General features: G+C 41.4%; 1 protein-coding gene across 1 annotated transcript in view; it reads right to left on the bottom strand.

Moving 5' to 3' along the window:
* ADAMTS12 (ADAM metallopeptidase with thrombospondin type 1 motif, 12) overlaps window positions 1-26,152 on the bottom strand; it is a 154,829-nt gene that overhangs the window by 20,322 nt on the left and 108,355 nt on the right. The window contains exons 13-17 of the mRNA XM_010008766.1: window positions 23,258-23,391; window positions 18,058-18,178; window positions 14,643-14,887; window positions 13,191-13,332; window positions 823-949 (exon numbers count right to left, since the gene is read on the bottom strand). Coding sequence (XP_010007068.1) covers window positions 823-949; window positions 13,191-13,332; window positions 14,643-14,887; window positions 18,058-18,178; window positions 23,258-23,391 — 769 coding nt within the window. The remainder of the gene's footprint in view (window positions 1-822; window positions 950-13,190; window positions 13,333-14,642; window positions 14,888-18,057; window positions 18,179-23,257; window positions 23,392-26,152) is intronic.

The raw sequence follows: 26,152 nt of genomic DNA, 5'->3' as shown, positions 1-26,152 counted from the left end.
GGAAAGACTGGCATTGCAAACACCATGAAAAACAATTAGCAAAGTCGATGAAAGACAAAAGCAAGATGTTTCAGTACCTGAAGCATGAAACTGAAACCAATATTGATCCCTTCCAGTAAATCTGTGCCTGTTCTACAAGCCCACAGTTCTGCTGTTACCTGGAATGTATGTGTTAGTATTCCTTACCCTATTTGCTAAACATAGTTGAAGATGTATTAAAATTATGTTGCGGAGAAAGAAAAAATTATTCCCATGAGATCACAGAATGAAGAAAGGTTAAGAGCAATCTTCTGGAAGGAAAAATAAGAAGGGATATGATAAAAATGTGCCAAATAGTAAGTGGTATAAAGAGGGTATAATAATTAGTTTCCACTTGCCCTCCCGTCCCTCAAATAAAGGACTAAGGAGTATCAAAAGATACTTTAAAAGGGCACTAAAAGGCTCAAAAAAACATTTCTGCAAGTTAGTTAGTTTTGGAATACACAACAATACATTATCACCTGAGTGAAGAAAATAATAGGATTTTTAAAATAAATAAGAATTTATATGGTTTTCAGGCACACCTGCCCCTAAACTGAGCAAAGCATCTATGCAGGCGGGAGAGAAATCTCTCAGTAACCGACTGCTCAGTAACTTGCCCTGGAAACTTCACAGGGAGCTCACCCCTAGTCTGCCCATTACTGGGTGTCTGCCACCTCGCTCTGAAACCCTTGGGAGCTCCCACCATGGCAGGCTGTAGGTGCCCCACGAATCTGGCACTGGAAGCAACATGTTCCTTGGCTTAAGGCTGCTATTTAGCAGAGCCCTTCCCATACCCCTTACCTGGGGGGACAGTCCTTTTCGTAGCAGGTCTTCTGCCGCCCGTTTGGCTGGATGGCTGGGTCACAGAAGGAGCTTTTGATGACTCCACTTCCCTTCCGCATGCAGTGGGCGACCTGGCGCCGCAGCCCTGCGAGAGACACGGGGCAATTAACCAATTAACCGCAGCCCAGGCAGGCTGGGAACGGCGCCGCAGCACCGGGAGCATGGACTGGTCCTGCTCCACCTCCAGGAACAGCTGTGGAATTTATAGGATCACAGAACCATAGATCTGTTTTGGTTGGAAAAGGCCCTTAATATCAAGCCCAATGGTTAACCCAGCACAGCCAAGCTCGCCACTACACCGTGTCCCCAAGCACCAGGTCAGTACGTTTCTTCAACACCTTCAGGGATGGCGACTCAACCACTTCCATGGACAGGCTGTTCCAGTGCCTGACAACACTTTCAGTGAAGAAATTTTTCGTAATACCCAATACAAATCTCTCCTGGTGCAACCTGAACCCGTTTCCTCTTGTTCTGCTGCTTGTTACCTGGGAGAAGAGACTGACCCCGCCAGCTGGCTACACCTCCTTTCAGGCAGTTGTAGAGAGCAATAAGGCCTTCCCTCAGCTTCCTTTTCTTCAGACTAATGACCTCAGCGCCCTCAGCTACTCCTCATAAGACTTGTTCTAGACCCTTTACCAGCTTTGCTGCCCTTCTCTGGACTTGCTCCAGCCCCTCTGTGTCCTTCTTGTAGTGAGGGACCCAAAACCAAGCACAGGATTTGAGGTGCAGCCTCACCAGTGCCCAGCACAGGGGGATGATTACTACCTTGGTTGTTGTGACCCCAGTGCAGGACCCAGCACTCAGCCTTGTTGAACCTCATACACTTGGCCTTCACCCATTGATCCAGCCCCTCCAGGTCCCTCTGCAAGGACTTTCTACCTTCAGGCACATCAACACTCCCACTCAACTTGGTGTTACCAGCAAAGTGACTGAAGGTGCACTGGATCCCCTTAGCCAAATGATTGATAAAGACATGCAAGAGAACTGGCCCCAGTGCTGAGTGGAACACCACTTGCCACCAGCCACCAGCTGATTTAACTCCATTCACCACCACTCTTTGGGCCTAGCCAACCAGCTCAGTTTTTACCCAGTGAATTGTACACTTGTCAAAGCCATGAGCTGCCAAGACAGTTCTGCTGAATGCCTGGGCTAAATCAGGTATGAGCATCCTTTAATACAGCTGAAAAGGTGTTAAGCAGAACTCTTCTGGACCAGATAGCCCAAGCAACACAGTAGAATGCTCTTCTCTTAATCTCAATTTAGTTGTCAGCCCAAGAAAGGGCTCCTGCAGGCCCTGAAGCACATTTAAAGAGCTAGGAATGGCACTTAGATTACTCACAGATAAGAGGAAACACAGGGGCAGCAGGGTATTCATAGCAAGGGTATTTTTGCTGACCTTATCTTTGTACTTCTGGGGAGGCTTTTCAAGTCAACTACAAACTCAATTTTATCAGAAAAACTATAACCCTGTCACTCCTAATACTGAATTATACTTTTAAGAAGTTTTAGTACAAATCTTGACCAAAAATGATTATGCCATAATATGATGGAGAAAATATTTTTTCTGAATAACTAATACACAGCACTCAACAGAAGAGGCAAATCACAGTACAGATAACAGACAGAGAGACATCTCACATAAACAATCTAGCTTAGTTCCACCAAAAAAAAAATCCCACAAATTTAACAGAAAGAACCATGAACCAAAACATTGCATTATCCTAGTGTGAATCTAAAGAAAGTCAGTTTCCTGGGGCTGCTTTCCAGAGTTTTGCAATAATTTGAGGTGTATCTGGTGCTGTAAACCTGATGTAAAAAAAGTATTGCCATATTACAGGCTGATATAGAGGGATTAAAACAGTGGCATTAGGCCCAAACAAATCCCAAGGCCTGAAAAGATAGCAGAAAGCTAGTTTATTAACTCTTGTTAAATTAATTGTGTTATTAATTCACAGTAATTAATATAAAGACAGTAAGTTACTATATCTCTGTGACTTCTATCCTTCTCCTGGGAAGCCAAGAGCTTAACAGCACTGTTACTATGGTGTCAGGGAAATGTCTTAGGCTACTCTGCAGAATGTTTGGGAATTAAGCTTTTGGTTGCCTTAACCCTCCTCATAATTCGTGTGGGAAAATGTCTTGAAGATAAGAACAGTAATCTATTAGTAATAATTTCTGGCAAATATTAAAATAGCCTGCTATACCACATACACTTATTTTCCTCTCTACACCAATATCCTCATATATGGCAATCAAAATGTATTTCCTAAAATTTCATGCTAGCATTATGGGTATCTTGCTTTAAGTAACTTCACTGCATTAATCTTTTTTTCCCCTCTCCAAAATTTAACAATCTACTTACAAGAAAACAAACAACAAAACAACAACAACAACAACAAAAGAAAAACAGAAAAAAGCAGTATGGCAACTCTAATACTAGAATATCCAAAGCTAGTAACAGAGGCAACTCTTGCTGGGAGAACTGAGCATGGACTAGATGTATGAAGGGAAGGTTGTAGTTAGATGTTACTGGAAAAGGCTTCCGCAACATAAGGAAATTTAACACTTTCTGTGCATGTGTGGGTCACTCCATAGAAGCAGATGGAAACCTGGATCTCATTTTTATAGCACCTTAAGATATCATGTCTGTGACACTGTGAGGAAATGCTACAGTTATTAGAATACTTTGAGACTTGCAGCTGAGACATGTAAGACAATTACTGACAACAGCACAGGATTTGATGACTGAGTCTCCTCCAGTCATACGTGAAGGCTGGTTTGCGATAACAAGGATTAGTCTTCCCTAGAAGGCAGGCTTAGAACTGCAGCCCTCTGCTCCCACTAATACTCTTCACTAAGGCATTCAAGCTCCAGGATACACGACGTGGAAGTAGCTGCATGACTCTGCAGGGTGGCTGGATGTATCTCTCTCTTCTCCCTAGGGGACTTGAAGCAGCAGAAAACGTTTTGGTTCAGCGCAGGACTCCCAGGGACAGGTGGTCTCTTTTATGCTGAGAAAAATGTAACTGTAATAGCTAGCAATCCTCCTGCCAGCTGTAAAAAAAAGTAGTTCACAGGAATATGTTTCTGTCCCCTTTCAAAATTATGATATGTTGCTGTCACAAATGCAAATAAAAGAACTCTTTCACTTTGATAATTTTTTTAGTGTGACTTCAGCTGCTGTAATTCATTTTAAAACCACCATAAACCTTTGGAAAGGTTTTTGTGGCTGTACATTCTCATAAAATGTTTCCTGATTGCTGGTATCAATAAATTTATTTATTCACATAAACCATTTTTATTAAGAAAGCTATTTGAACTCCCACTGTAGTTTCAAAATCTGGAAAGTTCTGTGATGGATTTATATATTAACAGAAGCCACAAATGCAGTTTGTTGTTTTGTTTTGGTTTTTTTTACTGTGACTGTCTACAGTTCAGTTCCAAAGTAGAAAGGAATCTTATATGCATATATTGACACACACATGCATCTGTAGCTATACATACAATGACATAAAGAAACACAAGTTGTCTCTTTCAGCTTGAGCAAGCTCAACTAGGAAACACTCCAAAAGTAGAAAACTAGTCACCTTACACTGACCTTGCCCTACCAAACCTTTCCACAGCTACATAACTTAAAAGTGTAACACCCTGTTTAAATCACAGATGGAAAATTCTAAGACTTTAGACCTCAGTAATATTTGACACAATGTTTACTTTATTTCTACATGGCTTTGAGTGGGTAACTGTTTCCTCAATTCACCTCTCACTTCCCTCTGACCACAGTTCTAACTAGTCCATGCTCATAACTGTTTTGAATGCACAAAGATGCTGGCTGCATTCACAGAATCACAGAATTGCTGGAGTTGGAAGGGACCTCTAGAGATCTAGTCCAACTCTCCCATGAAGCAGGATCACCTAGAGCACATTACTCAGGGCTGCATCCAGGTTGGTTTTGAATATCTTCAGCGATGGAGACTCTACAACCTCCCAGGGCAGCCTGTTCTAGTGCTCTGTCACCCTCAGTGTAAAGATGTTTTTCCTCATATTTAAATGGAACTTCTATGTTCCATCTTGTACTCATTGCCCTTGGTTCATCAGACATTGTCCTGCAGTCATAATGCCACTGCAAAGATCTTGCTTTTTCCTCTAGAGTGAGAACATCCCACTCCATTCTTCTCACCTCATTACTCATTGCACTGTAGCCCTTCCCACATCCCTCTTTCTTTACACAGAAGTGTAGCATCCCAAATCTTTGAAAAAAAATCCCACAAATACTTCTGGGAGGAAAAAAAAAAAAAATTAGGAAAAAATATACCAAGAATTACAACTGCCAGATCAGAGAATCATAGACTCATAGAATCATAGCATGCCAGGTTAGAAGGAACCTCAATGATCATGAGGTCCAACCTTTCTAGGTACTACTATAGTTTATATGAGGTGGCTCAGCAGCCTGTCAAGCTGGGATTTAAAACTGTGCAATGTGGGGGAATCTACCACTTCTCTTGGCAGGCTATTCCAATGTTTTAATGTCCTCATGGTGAAAAATTTATCTCTTCTGTCCAATCAGAATCTCCCCAGGAGCAACTTGTGTCCAACACCCTTTGTCTTTTCCATGTGACTCCTTGTAAACAGGGAGTCTCCATCTTCCTGGCAGCCACCCTTTGAGTACTGGAACATGGTAATAAGGTCTCCTCGAAGCCTTCTCTTCTCAAGGCTGAACAAACCCAGTCCTCTCAGCCTCTCCTTATATGTCAGGTCCTCCAGTCCTCTGATCATCCTTGGGACCCTTCTCTGGACCCTCTCCAGCCTGTCTGCATCCTTTTGGTAGAGCAGGGACCAAAACTGAACACAATACTCCAGGTGTGGTCAGACAAGCACTGAGTAGAACAGGATGATGACTTCTTTATCTCTGCTGGTGATGCCCTGGTTGATGCAGCCCAGCATCCTGTTGGCTTTCTTTGGCCCTGCAGAGCACTGGTCACTCATGTTGAGCCTGTTATCCAGTGAGACCCCCAGGTCCCTTTCCATGGTGCTGCTCTCCAGCGAGGTGGATCCCAGTTTGAAATGCACTCCTGGGTTATGTGTTCTCAGGTGCAAGACCTGACACTTCTGCCCATTGAACTTCATAAGTTTCCTGCTGGCCCACTCCTCCAGTCTGTCCAGGTCATCCTGGAGGGTGGTTCTTCCTTCTGGAGTGTCAACCTCTCCACTCATGTTGGTGTCATCAGCAATCTTCATCAGGATGCTCTTGATCCAAACATCCAGGTCACTTATGAAGATGTTAAACAGCATTGGGCCCAGTATCAATCCCTGAGTGACCCCACTTGTGACCAGTTGCCCGTTTGAGGAGGAACTATTTACTGTCACCCTCTGGGTATGGTCTGTCAGCCAGTTCCCCACCCACAGCACAGATCACTTGTCAAGGCTGTAACGAGTCAGTTTCTCCAGGAGGAGGCTGTGGGGGACCATATCAAAAGCCTTGGACAAGTCCAGGTAGATGATGTCCATTGCTCCCCCTGCATAAACCAAGCAGGTCACTTTGTCATAGGTCAGTTTGTCACAGCTGGGACTGTTCAGCCTGGAGAAGAGGAAGCTGAGGGGAGTCCTCATTGCTCTCTACAGCTACCTGAGAGGTGGCCGGGTGTTGGCCTCTTCTCCCAAGTAACAAATAATAGAACTCCTCACCAGAAGAAGTTCAGATTGGATATTAGGAAAAGTTTATTCACAGAAAGAGGGGTGAGGCATTAGAACAAGTCGCCCAGGAAGGTGGTGGAGTTACTGTTCCTGGAGGTGTTAAAAAAATGGGTAGATGTGGCGCTTCAGGCATCAAGGGGATGTAGGGCTGACATCTGGACTTGATGATCTAGAAGGTCTCTTCCACCCTTGAAGATTCCATGATTCTGTAAAAAGCTTCTATATGTATGTTGGTCATAAGAAAGAATTGGGAAACTGTGAGTCCCCTCCAGAAACAAACAAGAGACCTGATTACCTGGGCTATGGAGAAGGCTGAGGATCTCAACAATTTTTTTGCCTCAGTTTCCCCAGTGTAGTCTAGTCTAGTATAGTCTGTCCAAACTAGACTGGCCAAGCTACAGGAGGCAAAGTCATGGACTGGGAGAAAGAAGATCTGCCCACTGAAGAAGAGTAGGATACAGACTATCTAAAGAATGTGAAGGTGTATGAGTCCATGGAACCTGATGAGATGCATCAATAGATCTGAGGGAACTGGTGGATAAAGTTGCAAAGGCACATTCCATTATATCTGAAAAATTATGGTGTTCTGGCGAAGTTCCATTGTCTGAAAAAGAGGAAACATAACCTCCATTTTCAAAAAGGGAAAAAAGGAAGACCCAGGGAATTAGAGGCCAGTCAGTCTCAGCTCTGAGCCCAGCAACATTATGGAGCAGATCCTCCTGGAAGACATGCTAGTACACATTTTACATAAGGAGATGACTGGTGACAGCCAACATGGCTTCACCGAGGGAAACGACACCTGGCAAATTTGATGGCCTTCTCTGACAGGGTTACAGCACTGCTTGACAAGGGGAGACCGACTGACATCAGCTGCCTAGACTTGTGCAAATTTTTCAACAGTGTCCCACATGACATCCTGGTCTCGAAATTGGAAAGACATAGTTTTGACAGATGGACCATTTAGTGGACAAGGAACTGGCTGGATGGTTGCACTCAAAGAGACAGTTTGATGTCCAAGTATAGACTGGTGACGAGTAGTGTTCCTCAAAGGTTGGTACTGGAACTGGTGCTGTTTGACATCTTTGTCAGTGACATGAACAGTGGCATTGAGTGCACCCTCAGCAAGTCTGCTGATGACACCAAAGTGTGTGGTGAGGTTGACACAGTGGAGGGAAGGGAGGCCCTCCAGAGGGACCTTGACAGGCTTGAGAGGTGGGCCCATGTCAACCTCATGAAGTTCAATAAGAATAAGTGTATGGTCCTGCACCTGGGTTGGGGCAATCCCAAGCACAGTTAAAGGCTGGGTGGAGAATGGATTGAGAGCAGCACTGAGGAGAAGGACTTGAGCATCTCGGTTGATGAGAAGCTCAACGTGAGCTGGCAATGTGCACCTGCAGCCCAGAAGCCACTGTGTCCTGGGCTGCATCAAAAGAAGCGTGGCCAGCAGGTCTAGGGAAGTGATTCTCTCCCTCTACTCCACTCTCATGAGACCCCACATGGAGCACCGTGTCCTGTTCTGGATTCCTAAAGATAAGAAGAACATGGAGCTCCTGGAAAGAGTTCAGAGAAGGACCACAAAGTTGATCAGAGGGCTAGAGCAGCTCTGCTATGGTGACAGTCTAAGGGAGTTGGGGCTGTTCAGCCTCAAGAAGGCTCTGGGAAGACATCATAGCAACCTTCCAGTACCTGAAGAGGGCCTATAGGAAATCTGGGAAGGGACCTTTTACAAGGGCTTCTAGTGATAGTTCAAGGAGGAATGGTTTCAATCTGAGTGAGATTTTGATTAGATACTAGGAGGAAATTCTTTAGTGTGAGAGTGGTGAGACACTGGCACAAGTTGCCTAAGGAAGCTGTATAAGTTCCATCTCTGGAAGTGTTCAAGGCCAGCTTCAGTGGGGCTCTGAGCAACCTGGTCTAGTGGGACTTGTCCTTGTCCATGAAGGGGGGCTGGAACTAGACGATCTTTTAGGTGTCTTCCAACTCAGACCATTCTGTGAGTCTACGTACAAAAGAGCCAACCTTCACATTCTTGGTGTTATAAAACTTAGACCCATAATGATGAAGGAAAATTCAGTGACCTTTGGTTTCTAAAATCAGTGCTACAAGTTTAGTACTACATTTTAGTTCAGGAATACCTAGAGATTGTTTTGCAAAGTAGCCCTGAAAACAATGGTGAAGGATTTAGAGAGCACATAACAATTAACCCCCCAAACAAGTCTTACAGTGGAGTCATTCTGCAAAGCTTTGAAAATTTGCCAATTAATGATGTTACCTATGGAGCAGCAAGCTGTTGAGATTTTCTAATACTCTCTTTTAGTTGCAGCTCTGCTGCACTTCTTCTTATGTTCAAAACTACTCAAAGCTAGTTCTGAGAAAGACAATTAAAGCCTTTAAGCAAGGACGAAGGATTTATACTTGTAAATTCTAACTGACCATTATTTAAAGAAAGAATAATAGGTAGTTTGTCCAGAAATAAATCTCAGTGAGGCATTACATTAATCTTCCTCTATAAAGCTTAGGGGCTTTTACATGCTCTCTTGACAGTAGACTCTGGAGGGGCAGGCTCTTGGCCAGAGGGTGCAGCAGTCTGCAGGACACTGCTCAGTGTGCAAAGAAGCACCTTTCTGCATAAAGTAAATGGCAGCTAGAGAGTCAAAATACCCTGGAGTGATGACTGAGCAGAGCCTGCAGTCTTTATTATGAATTAACCCCTCTGGCATTTGTTTGCCATGAAATGATTGCATTGTAATTACTGAACTGTTTTCTGTACTGCAAATAGGTATCAGGTACTGCAATGTGTTCTGTTCCCAGCAGGCAGTAGTAGGTATGTTTGCTACAGAAAACACTGGTATTTCAGAAAATATTTTTTCCCTGTTGAATAGTGTTATTGTAGACTGGCTAGGCCCACTCTTTGAGACTACAAAAGTCATGGGCACATGAAAGAAATTTAGGAAAACATGAGCATATCTGCATCTTCTCTTTCTCAGTAGCAATGGATCTGGGTCAGGGTACAGCACGATGCTCCCTTGAGGCCCAGAATATTTTGGAAAACATCTTCAGGGAGCTGCCCTGGATTAATTCTGGAAAGGAAGAGATTTACTCTACAAAGTTATTATTGATTATTGTGTCTTTTTCCAGGCAAATTTCCCTTGCATAAGGAGCTGTATCACAGGGTTAAAACTGTATTTTTTCTCTTAGGACAGATGCTTTCTTGCACCAGTGCATTCCCATGCCTGTAGCCCCACTTGTCACTCCCTAATTCAGCTTCACTCTGCTGGCTCCAGAAAGCACTTGTCTGCATTGTCCTGATCTCTGTAGCTACAAAGGATGAAAGTGCCCTTGGATTTACTTCTACCACATTGACCAGTCACTATGAGAGACCCTATGCTGAATCTTTAGGCAGGTCCAGGTTTGTTAAGAGAACAAAAGGTGAGTGTGAATTTCTCCCATTGCTTGTGACTGTCAAAGTTAGTTCGACAGTTCACCTTTCTTGGCCCTCCCCTTTATCTGGAAGAAACTATTGGTTTATTATTTACCAAATTATAGCTACAAAATTCCTTGAAGTTTATTTTACTACTATCTTGAGTCTAAAAAAAATGCAATTTCTCTCATCTCCTTGACTCCCACTCTAGGCTTGTCTTCAGTAAGCCTTATCATGCAGCACACTGATAGCAGAAGATGATGCCTACTTCAATGCACTTTACCTTACAAACCTTTCAAAACTCTCCAGTTGCCTGAGATTTGGTACAACAGGTCTGTTACTGCCAAAGGCAGCAAATTCTGAATTTAAAGAGGCTGTATGCTCAGATAAAATCAATTTAATCATTCAAAGCCAGAAGTCTCTTCTGTGGGAGTCAGAGAAGCATGTTGGTTAACCCAGCAACACTGGGAACATTCAGTTCTGCCTTCTGGTCCTGAACTGAACTCAGGGGGATCAAACCACAGTAATGCATAATTGTGTGACACAATCGTGCCTGTATTCCCTGCTAAAGGTAGCAGGACTTCAGAGTTTCTCCAAACAAGGATGGAGACCTAATGTTTTCCTAATACAGTTTCCCTGCTTTTTTTTTTTTTTTTTTTTTTTTTCTATCTCCGTAACTCCAAACGGGTCGATTTAATTGTTATTATTTTTTAATTATCTTCTTACTTCCCTGCTAAAGGTAGCAGGACTTCAGAGTTTCTCCAAACAAGGATGGAGACCTAATGTTTTCCTAATACAGTTTCCCTGCTTTTTTTTTTTTTTTTTTTTTTTTTTAAATGCAGCAATGCTTCAGTTGTTTTTGTGGATGTATTTGTGCTCTGATCTGGGTATAAACCTGCTGGTTTAAACTGGTGCGTAGTGGTGCTTAGGAGGGCCAACAAGCTCAGACTGAGTGCCACGCTAATATGAAAACAGCACAGCTGATCCACATTCAGACAGCCTGGAGAACAATCAGATGAAGCATCAGGTACCTGCAGAAAGCTGTAGAAAGACTGTAATATCCAAGCTGCCCTTGTTCAGATGAGGTACTGAAGATCTGTGCCTGGGTTTCCTTTTTTTCTGGGCAGGGAGTAAGCAACAATACCCTGACCATGCAATATTTTAGCAGATCACATCCTCCTTTAGACCTGTTCAGTTACTTTTACAAATTAGTCACACCAGAGGAAAGAAAGCAATGGGTCTATTAATTTCTTTTCTCTTGTCCCTGAAGGAATGTAGAGAACTGGGAAGGCTTCTGTGCCCTTTTTGAACTGTGATGCACCTCTTGGCTCCCCTGCAAACTCCTCTCAGTAAGCTTACAATCTTGCCTGAAACATGAAATTTGTATTTATGCAAAGACGAAGACAATGAGCTCAAGAAGTATTTATTAAGAGCCCAAACACAATAAAGAGGGGAAGCCACTTATCAAATAAAAAATGAAAAAAAACCACCCATATCCTGCAGTCTTCTATTTAAGTAATCCATGTGACAGTTAGAAATCAAAGCCAATCACACAGTTCTTTATCCAGAGGATTATAATTTACTTAGTGAGAAACAGTTCTGGGAAAAGTGCTGCTGATGTAAAAAAAAAACAAAACCAAAACAATATAATAAACAGTTCCATAACACCCCCCCCCATCTTTTTTTTTAAATTTTATTTTAATAATGTCAATTGTTTAATTAAATACTAATCACAGCTAGGTATCAGAACTAAAATATACAGCATGTAATTAAGCAAAACACCTATTTTGGATACTTATTTAAAGACAATGTTTTTGAGGGTTTTTTCCCACCAAGCAGAAAGTACATGTTATTTTGTGCTAGAGACTCGTCTCAAAAAAATCCCGCCCCAGTCCCCCATACAAATAGTTGCACAAACATATATATATATATATGTATATATAAACATTTCTATAGTACGTCCATCATATATAATTTTTTTTTTTAATATAAAGGAATGTGTTATTGCAATGGGGTAATTTACATGATTCTTCTAGAACTCTTAATCTTCTAAAATTAAGGCAGTACAATGTCCTTTGTGCAAATCACTGAAAATGCATTATTTTAGTGTCTTCCCTGACAGGAAAGTTTAAAAAATAGTTCCTCCTGTAATCATCACTGCTTCTAGGCTCCCAGTTAGATTTGTTACAACATTTGTTTGTCTTATTCTTTCCTTTTGGAAGTAGCTAAAGAATGCAATAATTACATAAAAAACAAGCAATATCCTAGCATTAGAAAAATACTTATTTCATGTTGTTTGTCCACTGACTCTAACACTGATCTTCTGCTGCTCTGTACAGTTTTCACACAGAGTGTCAAAGAACAAGGTTCCCTGCCTATCTCCAGGACTTCTCTTCTGTCCAGTGAAACTCATTAATTAATTCAGACAGGAGATTGGAATCTCTTCCCCCCTCGAGTGCAGACTTCTTTTCATACACAACATTCTTCTCATCTTTTAAAAATTATTTCCACAAAAGATGGAATAAAACCTTAACTTTTTTAAGAAGCCTTCAAGTTTTTTATCATCATTGGTTTACTGGAAGCATTAACTTTATCTCATTCAACTGTTGACTTTCTAAAATACAGTTTTCCTGCTAGCATCTTCTGTGCACTAACAAAGGCAAACTTCTAGACCTGCTGTCAGATCAGGTCACTATTCTTCTGTGGTTTAACATGCTGTACAAAACTATGTAACTGTTGCCATTCCCAAGCCATTGTACTGAGCGTGGCAAAGATATCTAAATTCTCAAGACTGATTTAAAGTAATTATAGAGAAATGTACGAAATGCATTGTTGGTTATCAAGGCAGGACAGAAACAAAGAATATTTTTTGTAGTTAACACATTGGAAAGACTCAATGGGGAAATAAGATTATGTCATAAGCTAGTATTGCTTGATGTGAATAATACTGGCAACAAATTATGAGGAAAAGAAAACTACAGGTTTTCATTTTGGTTCACAGCAGTTGGGAATTTCAAAAAGAAACCCATTTGCCCTAAATGATTTAATAACATTTTATTTTAAACCCAAACTACATTATTGCAACCATGTGATCTGATTTCTTGTCTAATGCAGATTAAAGAACCTTACCTCTTTGAGAATGCTGTCTGGATAAGCACAGATGAGATCTGCCAATGACAAAGAGCAATGGAAAAACAAAGCAAGGAATTACCTCTTCCACAGGTAACACTGCAGGCTGTCCAGTCTCCATACTGCCAAAAATACTCTGGCTCTCCAATCTCATTCTCATGACTCTCTTCTTTACGTACAGTATATTCATACTTGATTCCTGGGTTAGTTTCTTGAAAAAGTAGCTGGAAAAAGTGTTATTTCTTTAATTACTTACAATTTTAACAATCTACTGGCTCGAAGCTTTCAATGCATGAAAGCAGAAGAAACAGCAAGGCTTAAGGCAGCCCCCTTTGGAGACTACTACCAGTTCAGTAAAGCAGATCAGTGAAACTCCCATTTTTGTGCTGACAGCAGCACACGTGTATCTTCCTAGGACACTGTTGCTTGCCATGCACTTTGGCAAGCATAGGTGGGAGTAAGTGGGTCAGCAGAGCTGGTATCCTATTGACAGTAAAAAGATAAAGCACAGTCCATCCAAGGCACTGCCAAATGTGCTGCTGATTAAGAGCTATTGCCTATCATCATTATCATGTTCCTACCCTTCTGAAGTAGCTGTTACAGAAGGACCAGTAGGTCAGAAAATTACTGACTTAATTCAGACACTGCTTTAGTATTATTTTTCAGTGTTTCTGGATTAAGAAGGAAAATTCCAATTTAGAAGAGCCCCTCAAGAAATCTACCTGTTGACTGATCAGAGGGAGATACATAAAAAATTGTCATGGGATAAAAGACTTCAGCAATGAACCTGTGTATCTTCTCCCAGATGTTCAAAGTGTGAAAGTGGTTCCCATCACTTAATACTTATTTTAATTGCATGGTGAGTACACAGGCAAATTAGCCAGGGAAGACACATTCAGAGAACAAATGGGCAACTCAAAACTAATTCGCAGAATTAACAGAAGTTGGTTACATTTGAGTTAGAATCTATTAACCAACAAAGAAGAAATAAAAGGATGCAACCTCAGTGGATACTAAATGGATCCATTTCACTTACCATGAACTGTTAATCCATCTATCTAATGCTGAACTTTCCTAATCAGTGCAAACTGTCACTGATGTCAGCCCTCCCTTGGTCTCACTGTTCACAGCCTGACATCAGCTACCTTTTTGTGATAAACAGCTACCTTTCCTCTGGGTATGGTTCACATCACAGCCTCCTGTTGGTCTAAGCTAGCACAAAAGACAAGGAAGTTAGAGCAAAGAACTAAAAGATACAGGTGGCAGGATTCCTAGTGGCACCACTGGATTATATCAGTTTATAATAGTCATCAGACTATGGCACTGGACATGGATTTTCAGCCAGGATGAAGAACCCTCTCAAGCAAGGTATTAAATTTCTTTTCAGAATAGTTCAATTGATTTTTGCAAGACAGCATGCTAATACAGTGGTTTATATCCAAATATACATATTTTTCCAGCCTCAGTTTCAGAGCCCAAGCACACTCTGCTGCCATTCAAACCCAGTAGGTTCTGCTAGTGATCTCCTATTTACCTGAATCCATATTGATTCATTGGTGGGTCCTGGAGCAGTCAGATTTTCTAGATCTCCTGTTCTGTCATACTGAAATACTGTTCCTGCCACTTTGTATTCACCATTCCACTGGATGATAAAGCCTCCATTCAGGTAATATTTTTCTGGGTCTTTGCTTCGCACAGCAAGGAAATTTCCTGCTTCTGCAACTTCCATGACTTTGATTCCCCTTGCACCTTTTGGAATTAGACCAATATCAACATACCCTAAGAGAAAAGAAAAGTTGACAGAGGTGAACAAGGGAAACACCATTGCATTTTACTTATGGGCAACATTATTAAAGTATCAGCTTGTAAACATATACAAATATGCTATCACAGAGCTTGTATCTCAGTTAAAAGTGTGACTTTGCAAGCAAGATTTTCCAGCACCAGTTGAGCAATATGAATATAAATTGTGTTTAGACAATGACAATGGCATTTAGAAGGGATATGGAGACACTCTTCTGAGCTCCAGCAGGGGAAATCTACTCTACACATGAGCACCAACATCTCCATAACCACACCCAAGGGCTCTGGCATACTGCAATGTGAGTAATCAAGAGAAATGCCAGAGGGTCCCAGCAAGTTAAGTCTGTTGTCAGAAAGGTATTTTCAATTTGCAAGGAACATTTTCATTAGTCACCAACATACCAGTATGTGCATAATTCCATGTACCTTCTCTCAAGTAATTTAATTTTCCCATGCCTGTTTTTCCATAGACAGACTTGCTACAATAACTGGAACATTATTCAAATGCCTCAAATTACTATAATCAGTCAAACACATGTTTATAAACTACCGATATTCATAAGGAATTTCAACAACTCTTCATGTATAATGTTATCTATAGAAAGAGGGGTTTAAAAATGAACCCACAGCATGTATTAGAGAATTGTGTTTGCACCACAGGCAATATACAACACCAGGTTCTCTGCTTCTCACCTTACAGGGAACTGCTATTGCCATCACTCCTGAACTGTAAAAATAGGAATTTCACATAGAAATTTGAACACAAACTCAGACACCCTTCTTTCTATTGCTCCTGGCTGGGCTTTAAGAATGGCATAGATAACAGCTCTACAAGCAGGTGCCCTGTGGTTTGTGATGTTTTACTTCAAGACTGGAACATACCTGTTTTGCCATTCTCATCACACACAGCATGAGGTCACAGCTGAGACTCAAATCCTGTTCACCCTTCTTGTGAAATAAGGTTATCACCTTTGGTTAGTCACTCACATGAGGAAGATAAAAAACATTTGGGTATACTAAGCAGTATACTTCAGTATCAACGCCCTCCACCTACCAGAAGCACCTATATGCTGGACAACAACCTGCTGTCATAGCAGGTAAAGCAGTAAAGTCTTTAACAGCTGAATTTTATTTTCAGCTCTTTTTTGGGGTGATAAGTATTGGTTCTAATGTCATATTTTGGTTATGCTACAAAAAAAGGATCTATTTCCATCTCTTCCTTATTATAGTAAGAATTTTTATATATATGTATATATATTTCATTTTTTTTTTCCCCTAAATACTTACGTTCAGGAGGGCAAGTTTTCTGGATGTCACCTTTTGCAAGTTTCCTGGACTGATTGTGTAAATCCAGACTTTTCAGTCTTTCATACGTAAACAAGTAGCAAAACCTGGAGAATTACTGAATAACTTCTACTATAGGAAACCAGCAGTCTAAGTCTATTACAAGTAACCAAGGCCTAATAATTCTCTCAATTCATTCAGGGTGGAGAAGTGTTATGAACGCAGTGTGTGAATGTGTAACTAAAGACTTGATTAGAAGGCATATTCATAAGTGGGCCAAATTAAAACAGCATGGAAAATCTTAATGGTGTCATGTCCTGACAGCTTGGCTTTGACACGCTGGTGTTCTTTTCCAGTAGGTTCTTTTTCAGATGTAATTAGAATAACATTTTTTACAACACAAAATATAAAATCAGTAAGACATTATTTTCTTGCTGTTGTAACATAAAATCTTTAGCCGAGCAAGTTTCTGCGTAATTATTTTTGTATGAATGACCTTCAGTTGCTCATAAACCTGATTTTAAATGTATTGTCACTGCTTTGTGATAGATTCTACTGTCTGGTCAATGTATCACACTCCGTTCTCCTTGGCCCTCCCTTTTTTCACTTGCTAAATTACCTCCTGATTTCCCAGAACCTCACAATAATTCCCAATGAATGTTATCTGCTTGTGAAAGCAAAGCTAATCAGCAGCAAGCTTTTTTTGTAACTCAACATAATAAATTTTTGTTTAAAAATTATGTGGATGGTGTTTATGTAATTGTTTCTGGTTATATGGTTTCATCTGATAAGGATCTAGAGATCTGAGATTCAGTAACAATCACAATGTCAGCTGTAAAACCTGGTACATCCATTCACAGCAGTGAAATGGCAACTCTCAGATACTGTTAATATTTAAAATTAAAATTAAATCTATAAGCTTCTAAAATGGATGAATGTATCAATGAACCACAAATTATTAGCACAAATCATATTTGTGCAAATTTCTGAAACAAACTGACAAACACAAAAGCCAGCCAAAGCCACACCCTCATGTATGGTACCAATTATTGCTCTTGAGACTTCTCATCACTAAACCAGTCTTTTTCTTCAGCCACAGTCCCTGCTCTAAGCACATTCTCCAGTGCCCTGTTTTCTCATATCTTCCCCTCCTGTCCTGGTTCCGCATTCAAAGCTGTTTATCCTGGCTGTCTCTTCTATTTCCAACTCACTGCCATGGTTCTCATTCAGTTTTACTCTCCCACTCCCTCTTTAAGACTCTCTGGCTCCCATGCATCCCACACGAAGCAACATAGAGCCTCAATGTCTCACTGCAGTTAGTAAAGAAAGGCTCAGTTTTCTGACTGATGTTTCAGACCACCTTCACCCTACAGGGAGTTCCTTTTCTCCCCTTTCAAGTCAGAGGCATTCCACAGAAAATTTTAGAGCAACCAGAAATGCAAAATTCTGCACAGGGAGGAGGTAACACAAGGTCACCAGAGCCGGTGGCATCAGCTTTAGGACACTTAGAAATGAATCCCAAAATTTTCTTGGTGCTTTACACTCTCCAGAGATTTGGTCCAGATTTTATAAGGTGGTAAATTAAATTAGTTTCGTAAATGCACTTGCTGTTTTGGGTTGTATTATCTGTGTAACTTGCATAGTGCTTGTTGGTCTCTGACATAATTTTTATTAGACAGGGTGAACTTAAAAAGCACAGACAACAGATCTTTTCTGGCAGAAGCATGATTCACTGTGAATCATTAATTTACAATTTCCTATGCAGATCAATCACCCAATTTGCAATGAGAAGCAGGTAATCTTTTTTCATGTAAATAAATCACTTCACCAACTGAAGAGTTTAATAAAAGAACTCATTTTACCAAATCCTTCACTTTGATTAAACATCATCTTCACTGTATGACAAGCTGAGCCATCTCCCAGGCAAACTCCACACTGGTCTTCAGTAGCATTGGAATTTATCTCATAATCACAGCCAACAGCCTAGAAGGAAAAACAGTTTCAGAATAAATGTGGCCTCCACAATGAAATACTTGGGAGTTCATGTATAATTGCCTTCAGTGTAATTTCTCAAAAGGGGGAGAATCAACTTTGTGGAAGAGTATAAAACCTACATAACCAAACTAATAGCAGAGATTGTTCTATCTCCATAAAACTCATGTGTATTATATGAAGATGAAAAACAAAGAAGCAACAAACCACCACCCTGTTGTGAAACACACAGGAGAGAACAGTTACTTGAGATGAAAATGTGCTACACAAATGTTCTCAACATCCAGGATTCGCCAACACATTTAGGTTTTTTGTCTGGTTTCTTTTTAATCATGGATTTCCAGGAATACAATGCAGTGACAAAACTGAAATTTCTGTGTCAGCTTTTTGTGGTCCTCAGGCAGTGCAGAATCTCCACTGCAGTCAAACCTCCTGACATAGAAAAATTCTTGAGCAGGCACGAAGCTGCTTCTACTGCTTGCCAGCAAGGAGGATTGGGCTAAATAAATATCTAGTAAAGAGTGACTTTCCTGTTCAGAGAAAGGAAGAAAGTGGGATAAAAATTTATTTATACTGAGTCAGGCCAAGACCTCTGCCTTGATCAAACCAAAGTTACTGTGCACCAATGACTTTAAACTTCAGCAAAATCTTAATTTCCTTTTGGGGTGTTTTTTGCATCTCTTTAAAAACTAACAAGGTTGCAGAACACAAACTGATGTCCAACACTGACTGGTTGTTAATAGGTATCTGGTGGCCTGTGCTTTACACTAATAGCCCTAAGTCTGTTGGTATATAAAGTTTCTCTCAGCTGATTTTTGTCAAAATAAGCTTTAGATGTGATACTTAGATGTGACACTTGCCAACTTCTCTAACACTCTTGATGTATGAAAATCTTGGTATCCCCTCTTTTGATTCTGATTTTATTTTACATTCAGTAGATCAGCTACTGTAACCTTCTGATGAGAAAATCTCCTGCCTAATATTTTTCCATCATTTTCAGCTCAAGGAACACCTAAGCTTTTCATCTGCACGCCACTGATTCAATGCAGCTAAAGAAGCTGCAAAAAGGGAAGCAAGGGAAGGCCTCAAGTTACAAATGGTAACATGGTGTTAAACCACATCATTTGCATTTTTATATTGGATTCAAAAAAGACTCATCCATCACTTAATGCCATGACTTAGTCAGAACCTTTGACACCTGTACCGAAAAACTATGGCCATCCAAAAGGTTCTGCAGCAGCCTCAGTTTCCCCCTCCTTACAGTGAAGGTTACTTTAAAAAAACGGAAGGTTTTGCAGCATTTTTCACACAGAGACATCTCAGCACCCTGCACCACATATATGAGCAGTACAGAATGTTACACAGATAAGCATACATTAAGGTGACTGCATTTTTGCCTGCAAGCATGAAGCTACTCAACCAAGGATGGATTTAATGAAGTATTAAAAGTACACAGATGCCACTGTGATAAGAGCAGGATGTTTCTTTATCTTGCCAAGACTTTGGATCTGACTCTCCACCTGCGGTCTACAGATGCACTTACAGTTTATTTTTAATACTTTGTAAGAGTTTAAAGAAGCAGGTAGGTAGCTATTAAAGAGATGTATTCTGCCATATATTTATTGTACCATGAGTGTATGCATTTGTTAATCACCTACACTTGGTTAGTAAAGTAATTGTTATCAGATGTATTAGTAGGCCTGAGGAGTAGCCAGCCTCTCTGGGGATTCCTGAAAGTTGAAGTTTATTTTCTATTGTATGCATATAGAAAAGAAACCTGAGGAAAATCTGGAAATGAAAGCCTTGCTGTTCATGTTCTGCTCTTACACAACATTATTAATGTTGTATAATGATTTGTCTTCAAACTGTATTTTTGCCAAATTAGCATTTTGCAATAGAAATTGCATGTTCTTGAGAAGACTTCTGTTCATCTTTATTTACTGTTCCTGCTTGTTTGAGTGGCTGCACCTACAAATAATTTATCTAGTTCAGCCTGTGAATGAGACATTTTGAAAGTAACATCAACGAGCTGATGTCCCTTGTGAGCACTGTGTAGTGTAAAAATCCCCAAATGCTAAACAAATTAGCTCTGAACCACTGCACTGGTTCTAGTAAATGAGACCAGCAGCACCACAACAGTATCACTGCTTTCCTACCTTTGGGGTGCCAATTAGTTTTTCTGCATGGGCTATACTCTGTATCAGCTCAGTCAGAATCAGCTGAGATCCTTCCCACTTGGCCATACACTTCCTTTAGGCAACATATTTATGGCATCAAAATAAGACATCACTATGACATGAAGAGAATCCCTGTGAAACATAGCTTTTCTCTGACCAAACATCACCTACCTATGTGGCAGGGTGGGGTGCACGAATCCTCAAGAACAAGGCACTGCAGACAAATGTAGCAGGGCAGGCAATTTACTGTGTCACAGTAAACAAAGCCTTCTCTTAATTTCCTAGCTCTGGGGTGCTGCTGGTGGTGCAAAGAATGACCTTCACATCTAGCAATTGGGTCTAATTTCATAAGGCCATTAATGACCATCACAAAGTGAATATTCTCATGTGTCAGAATAAACAGCTCCCACAGTCATTCACTCTAAGCACATTTACATGAACTTTAATTTCCGGGCCATGTTTTACCTTCCTGTTCCAGCGAATATCCCATTATTTTTGTCAACCATCAGATTAATTTCTAGATGCTTCCTCCTCCTCTTTATTTGCTTTCCTCATTCTTCTGATTCCCCTAGATACTCAATAGGTATATTGTCTAACACTGCTTTAAACAGCAAGCCTTAAAATTCTAACAAATTGCCCAGTAAAAGTGATCCAAAGATCCCTTTTGTGGCTTACAGAGCAAGAAAAAAAACCTCAGCAAATAGGCTCTGATTCTTTTGCACACATATGGTCTTGAGCGCTCCCTGCCAGTGAAACATACTGTGCTACAGCAACCACCGTGTGCCACAGCACGTACAGAGCAAATTACTATCCCTCCATGCAGCCTCATTCCCCAAGAGCCATTTTCACACACCTGAGTCTAGCTTCATTTCTGGCCCCAGCAGACAGTGCAGAGGCAGAAACGATGACGCGAATTGCCTGGCTGCATGACAGGAAGGAGAAACAATTTCTTTCCTGCTGCTCCATGGCTGAAGGGAAAACAGCCAGAGACATTACCCTTTTGCCACTTGCAGAGGGATAGACTTCTGTGGCAGAATGGCAGCAGGGGTCAGACACAAAAAGTCCTTGCTGTCACTGAGGATACAGCCTGGATGTACTATTGCTGAATATCAACGTTCCGTGGATGTCACACTGCACTATTAAGCTCTTCTTTCCATTAGTCTCCCCACTGGTCTCCAGATAAAGAAACTGTGTTCACGTCATGCTGGCCATGACGATGTACCTGTTTTTCTTACCATTTGTCTAGATGGATCTGCACCAATGCCCTGTTGGGCTAGCAGTGGGAGGAGAAGACTGAACCATAGTGAGAGGCAGCGAAGCTACCACAAAAAGTCTTGAATGTGTCATCTGCTTTTCAGCAAGAGAAAAAAACACTTTCCTCCAAAGTACTGCAGAGCTGTCTAATTCTCCAATACAATGTTAGCCTCTGAACTTAACAATTGTGAATTACCACAGAGAACAGCTCATGGAATTGCATGACTGAAGGTCATTTAAGCCTATTAAAACTCCTTGGGAGATGCATGCCTGGTAGAGATGCCATCTCCTCCTCCCTCAGCATCTGCACACTCTCAGTCTGTACAACATGTAAGCTGCCTTTTCTAGCCTTCATGGCTCATATTTGACAAAACTTCTCCATCATGTACTTATCACAGCTCAATGTCCACTGGCAGCAATAACTTTGCTTAGTAACATGAGGGGAGCAACTGACAGTAAGTAAGAATCAAAAGTGCACTAGTGACGGACGATCTAAAACACATGAAGATAAGGTATGTGCCTTAAAGATCTTCTAAATAAAAGGGAAAAGGTTACATTTAAAGGATGAGTGTGGAGGACTACACTTAAATAGCAAACTAGTCATAGTATAGTGATGATTTTAGATTAGATTACTGATAGATCTTGTTGACCTCCTCCACTCAAAGCTGTTCATAAGACAGACAGGAATTTAAGAAGGTACCTGAAGGAAGGCCAGGCTAGGTTCAAATACAATAAATATGGACCACATAAATGAACATGATTTTGTTACGGAATGAAACAGAATCTTAGTGAAGTCCCTTCTAGTTGCATTTTTATATAATTCAATGACTTAAGACATAAAATCCCAAGCATCCTATGATAAGCTAATATAGTTGCCATGAGACACCAAGTTCTGCTTTTGTTTCCGAAGATGTTAAAAGCAAAAAAGCTATCAGGCTTCAACAGGTACAGGATGCAAATCTTCACTGTGAACAAATTCATCATAGTTGTAAATTAATTCCCAAAAGTAAAGTACCCATTTCTTTTATGAGAAATGCACTAAAACTGATGTTAAGATGTTGGTTGTAACTGCATTTACAGAACACACCTCCAAATGCCACAGATGCACCCATCATCCTAGAAACCTACAACCAACATGTATTCTGTGTTTGCCTGTTATCTCATTGTACAGCATTATGCAATTTACTACTGTAAACTAAAATAATTTTTACTGTATTCAAGTGCAAATGTCTCACCCTATTACAAGTCAGTTCAGAACTGCTACCTAATATGTAATGTTTCAATAAAAAACCCCACAGAGTAATGACATCAGCTACAACTCTAAAGCTAGAATTCTTTGAGAAAACATCTCGTCAAACACATTTCTTAAACTGATGTTTTAAAATAACAGAAGAAGTAGGGAGCAATTAAAAAGCACCAGAAGAAATTAGCACTCAGTCTAGTGGATTCATCAAAAATTATGGAAATTACTCTTATGTCTACTTGGAAAACCTGTTTCTATAAACTTGTTTCCATGATCATTAAAAATGTGGTTAAATGAAGCAATTGGCCTCAACCCTTCAAAAAGTTTGTATGAAGATTTTCCCATAACTTTATAAAAGAAAACATAGAGAAAGAAACATGCAAACATACCCAATACCTTACACATGCCATTAATACAGGTATCTCGGCTGTGCCTTCCTTCAAAGCAAGGGGTGCCATCAGTGACTGCATCAAGCATCTTCTCTGAAAAATGGCCATTTATCGGGCGACAGTGGAGCTCACAGGGGTTTGCTGAAAAGGAAAACAAAGACACTTTCTCAAAAAATTCTTCAGTGGGACACTGAACTGTAATGCACAGGGAATGACAGTGTCTTCATGCAGCAACCACTCACTTTTCCTGGCAGTTGCTGACAGAAATGGCCTAATTAGAAGCAGTTAGCAGGGTGAGGGCTGCTGTGGCTAACTCTGTTGCTGACAGAGTGACAGAGGCCTCTTAAATGTCACCTGTAGACTGCTAGTAAGCAGCTGGAGGCAGATGCCCTCACACCTCCATATTCTCCATGCTGATATGTTAACAGACAGCTGGCTGAGTCAAGCAGCAACGAGGGCCTCAGCTGTGATGGAGAAAGGAATGGGAAACAGCAAAACCGAATGTCATTAGTGAGGGGGAAGGAGGAATCTAAGGGTGAGATTGCCAAGAATATTGACAAGCAACAGTTTTCCACCAGCTGATGATGGATTTCAGAGTTAATTTATAACTGATCATCCCTGCTGCCAGCTTCTCTCAGACAGGACTCAAATGGTTGCTTCTGATCTTCTGCCTGTCAGTAGAGTGTCATTCAGCTCTCTGCTGGCACTTCATACACTTCAAACACTGGGCTTTTTCTCTGTTTGGCTACTTACGAAATGGTGATATTATTGGTGAGTCTGGCAGACTCAGGCTGTACTTGCACAGAATCACAGAATCATCAAGGCTGGAAAAGACCTTCAAGATCATCAAGTCCAGCTATCCACCCTACAATCCGCAACCACTAAACCATCTCCTGAAACACCACGCCCACCTGTTTTTTTTAACACCTTCAAGGATTGTGCCTCCAACACCTCCCTGAGCAGCCTGTTCCAATGTCTCATCACTCTTTCTGTGAGGAAATTTTTCCTAATATCCAACCTGAACCTTCCCTGCCACAACTTGACCCCATCTCCTCTTGTACTACCACCAGTCACCAGGGAAAAGAAGCCAACACCTACCTCACCACAACCTCCTCTCAGAGAGAGCAACTTCCCTCAGTCTCCTCTTCTCCAAGCTGAACAGTCCCAGCTCCCTCAGCCTCTTCTCATAATACCTGTTCTCCAAACTCCTACTTGCCTACAGATTACTTGCCCTCCTCTGCACCCTCTCCAGCACCTCAATGTCCTTCCTATACTGTGATGCCCAGAACTGCACTCAGTGCTCAAGGTGCAGCCTCACCAAGGCTGAGCAGAGGGGCAGGATGACCTCCCTGGTCCTGCTGGTCACAGTGTTCCTGATGCAGACCAGGATGGTGTTGACCTGCTTGGCCACCTGGGCACACACTGGCTCACATTCAGCTGCTGTCAATCAGCACCTCCAGGTTCCTCTCTGCTGAGCAGCTCTCCAGCCACTCCTCCCCAGGCCAGTAGAGCTGCTGGGGTTGTTGTGGCCAAACTGCACAACCCAACATTTGGCCTTATTGAAACTCATACAATTGGCCTTGGACCACCAGCCAAGCCTGTCCAGATCCCCTGCAGACCCTCCCTGCCCTCAAGCAGATCAACACTCCCACCCAGCTTAGTGTCATCTGCAGACTTACTCTATCCTCTCATCCAAGTCATCAATAAAGATGTGAAACAGAAGCAGTCCTAGCACTGGGCCCTGGGGAACATCACTCATGACTGGCCACCAACTGGATTTAACTCCATTGAACACAACTCTTTGGGCCCAGCCATCCAACCAGTTTTTTATCCAGCAGAGCATGTGCACATCCAAGCCACGAGCAGCCAGCTTCTCCAGGAGAATGCTGTGGTAAACCTTATCACAGGCCTTGCTAAATTCAAGGTAGACAACATCCACAGCCCTTTCCTCATCTAATAAGCAGGTCACACTGTCATAGAAGGAGATGAGGTTAGTCAAATAGGACCTGCTGACTGGGCTTGATCACCTGGTTGTTCTGCATGCACTGCATAATGGTACTCAGGATGATTTGCTCCACCAGCTTCTCTGGTACTGAACTCAGACTGACAGGCCTGTAATTTCCCAGATCATCCTTCCATCCCTTCTTATGTATGGGGGTAACATTGGCTGATTTCCAATCTGCTGGTAACTCTAAAGTCAGACAGAACTGCTTGTAAATGATGGGAAGTGGTTGGTGAGGACTCCCGCCAGCTGTTTCAGCAGTCTTGGGTGTATCCCATCCAGCCTCATAGATCTGTGCACATCTACAAGGTGTAGCATGTCACTGACCATCACCTCCTGGATTGTGGGGGGATCACTCTGCTCCTGTTCCCTGTCGCCTAGCTTAGGGAATTGGATTCCCTCAACATAACTGGTCCTGATACTAAAGACTGAAGAATAGAAGTAATTAAGCACCTCAAGCTTTCCTCATTGTTCATCACCATGTTTCCTCCTGCACCTAATAGGGGATGGAAGGTCTCCCTGGTCTTTTATTTGTTGTTAATATTTTTATAGATAAGCAACAGGGAAGTGAAAAACTGTAGCAAAAGCAATCTGTGGCCCTCTGAAACAAGATCTTCTGCAATGGACTAGGCTTAATCTAATTCATTCATGGAGTAAGAACTGCTCTGCCTCATAAACATTGGCCCTTGACAATGGGAAATTTTTGAAACTCCAGCTTTAGAGAGTCAAAGGACACAAATTTGATAAATAAGTTGTGTAAATGGAAGATGAGTTAGAAATCAAACCAGGGCCAAAGGAAAGACAGGTAGAATCACTGCCTTTACATCACTCCCTGAAAACCCCCCAGCAGAGCCAGAGCTATATGACTGGAAAAAAAAAAATCACCCACTGTCATATTGA

Source organism: Chaetura pelagica, unplaced genomic scaffold (assembly GCF_000747805.2).
Source record: "Chaetura pelagica isolate M959 unplaced genomic scaffold, ChaPel_1.0 scaffold31, whole genome shotgun sequence".
Lineage (NCBI taxonomy): Eukaryota > Metazoa > Chordata > Aves > Apodiformes > Apodidae > Chaetura > Chaetura pelagica.
The sequence above is the reverse complement of the archived record's forward strand: the minus strand, read 5'-3'. Positions and strand labels throughout refer to the sequence as shown.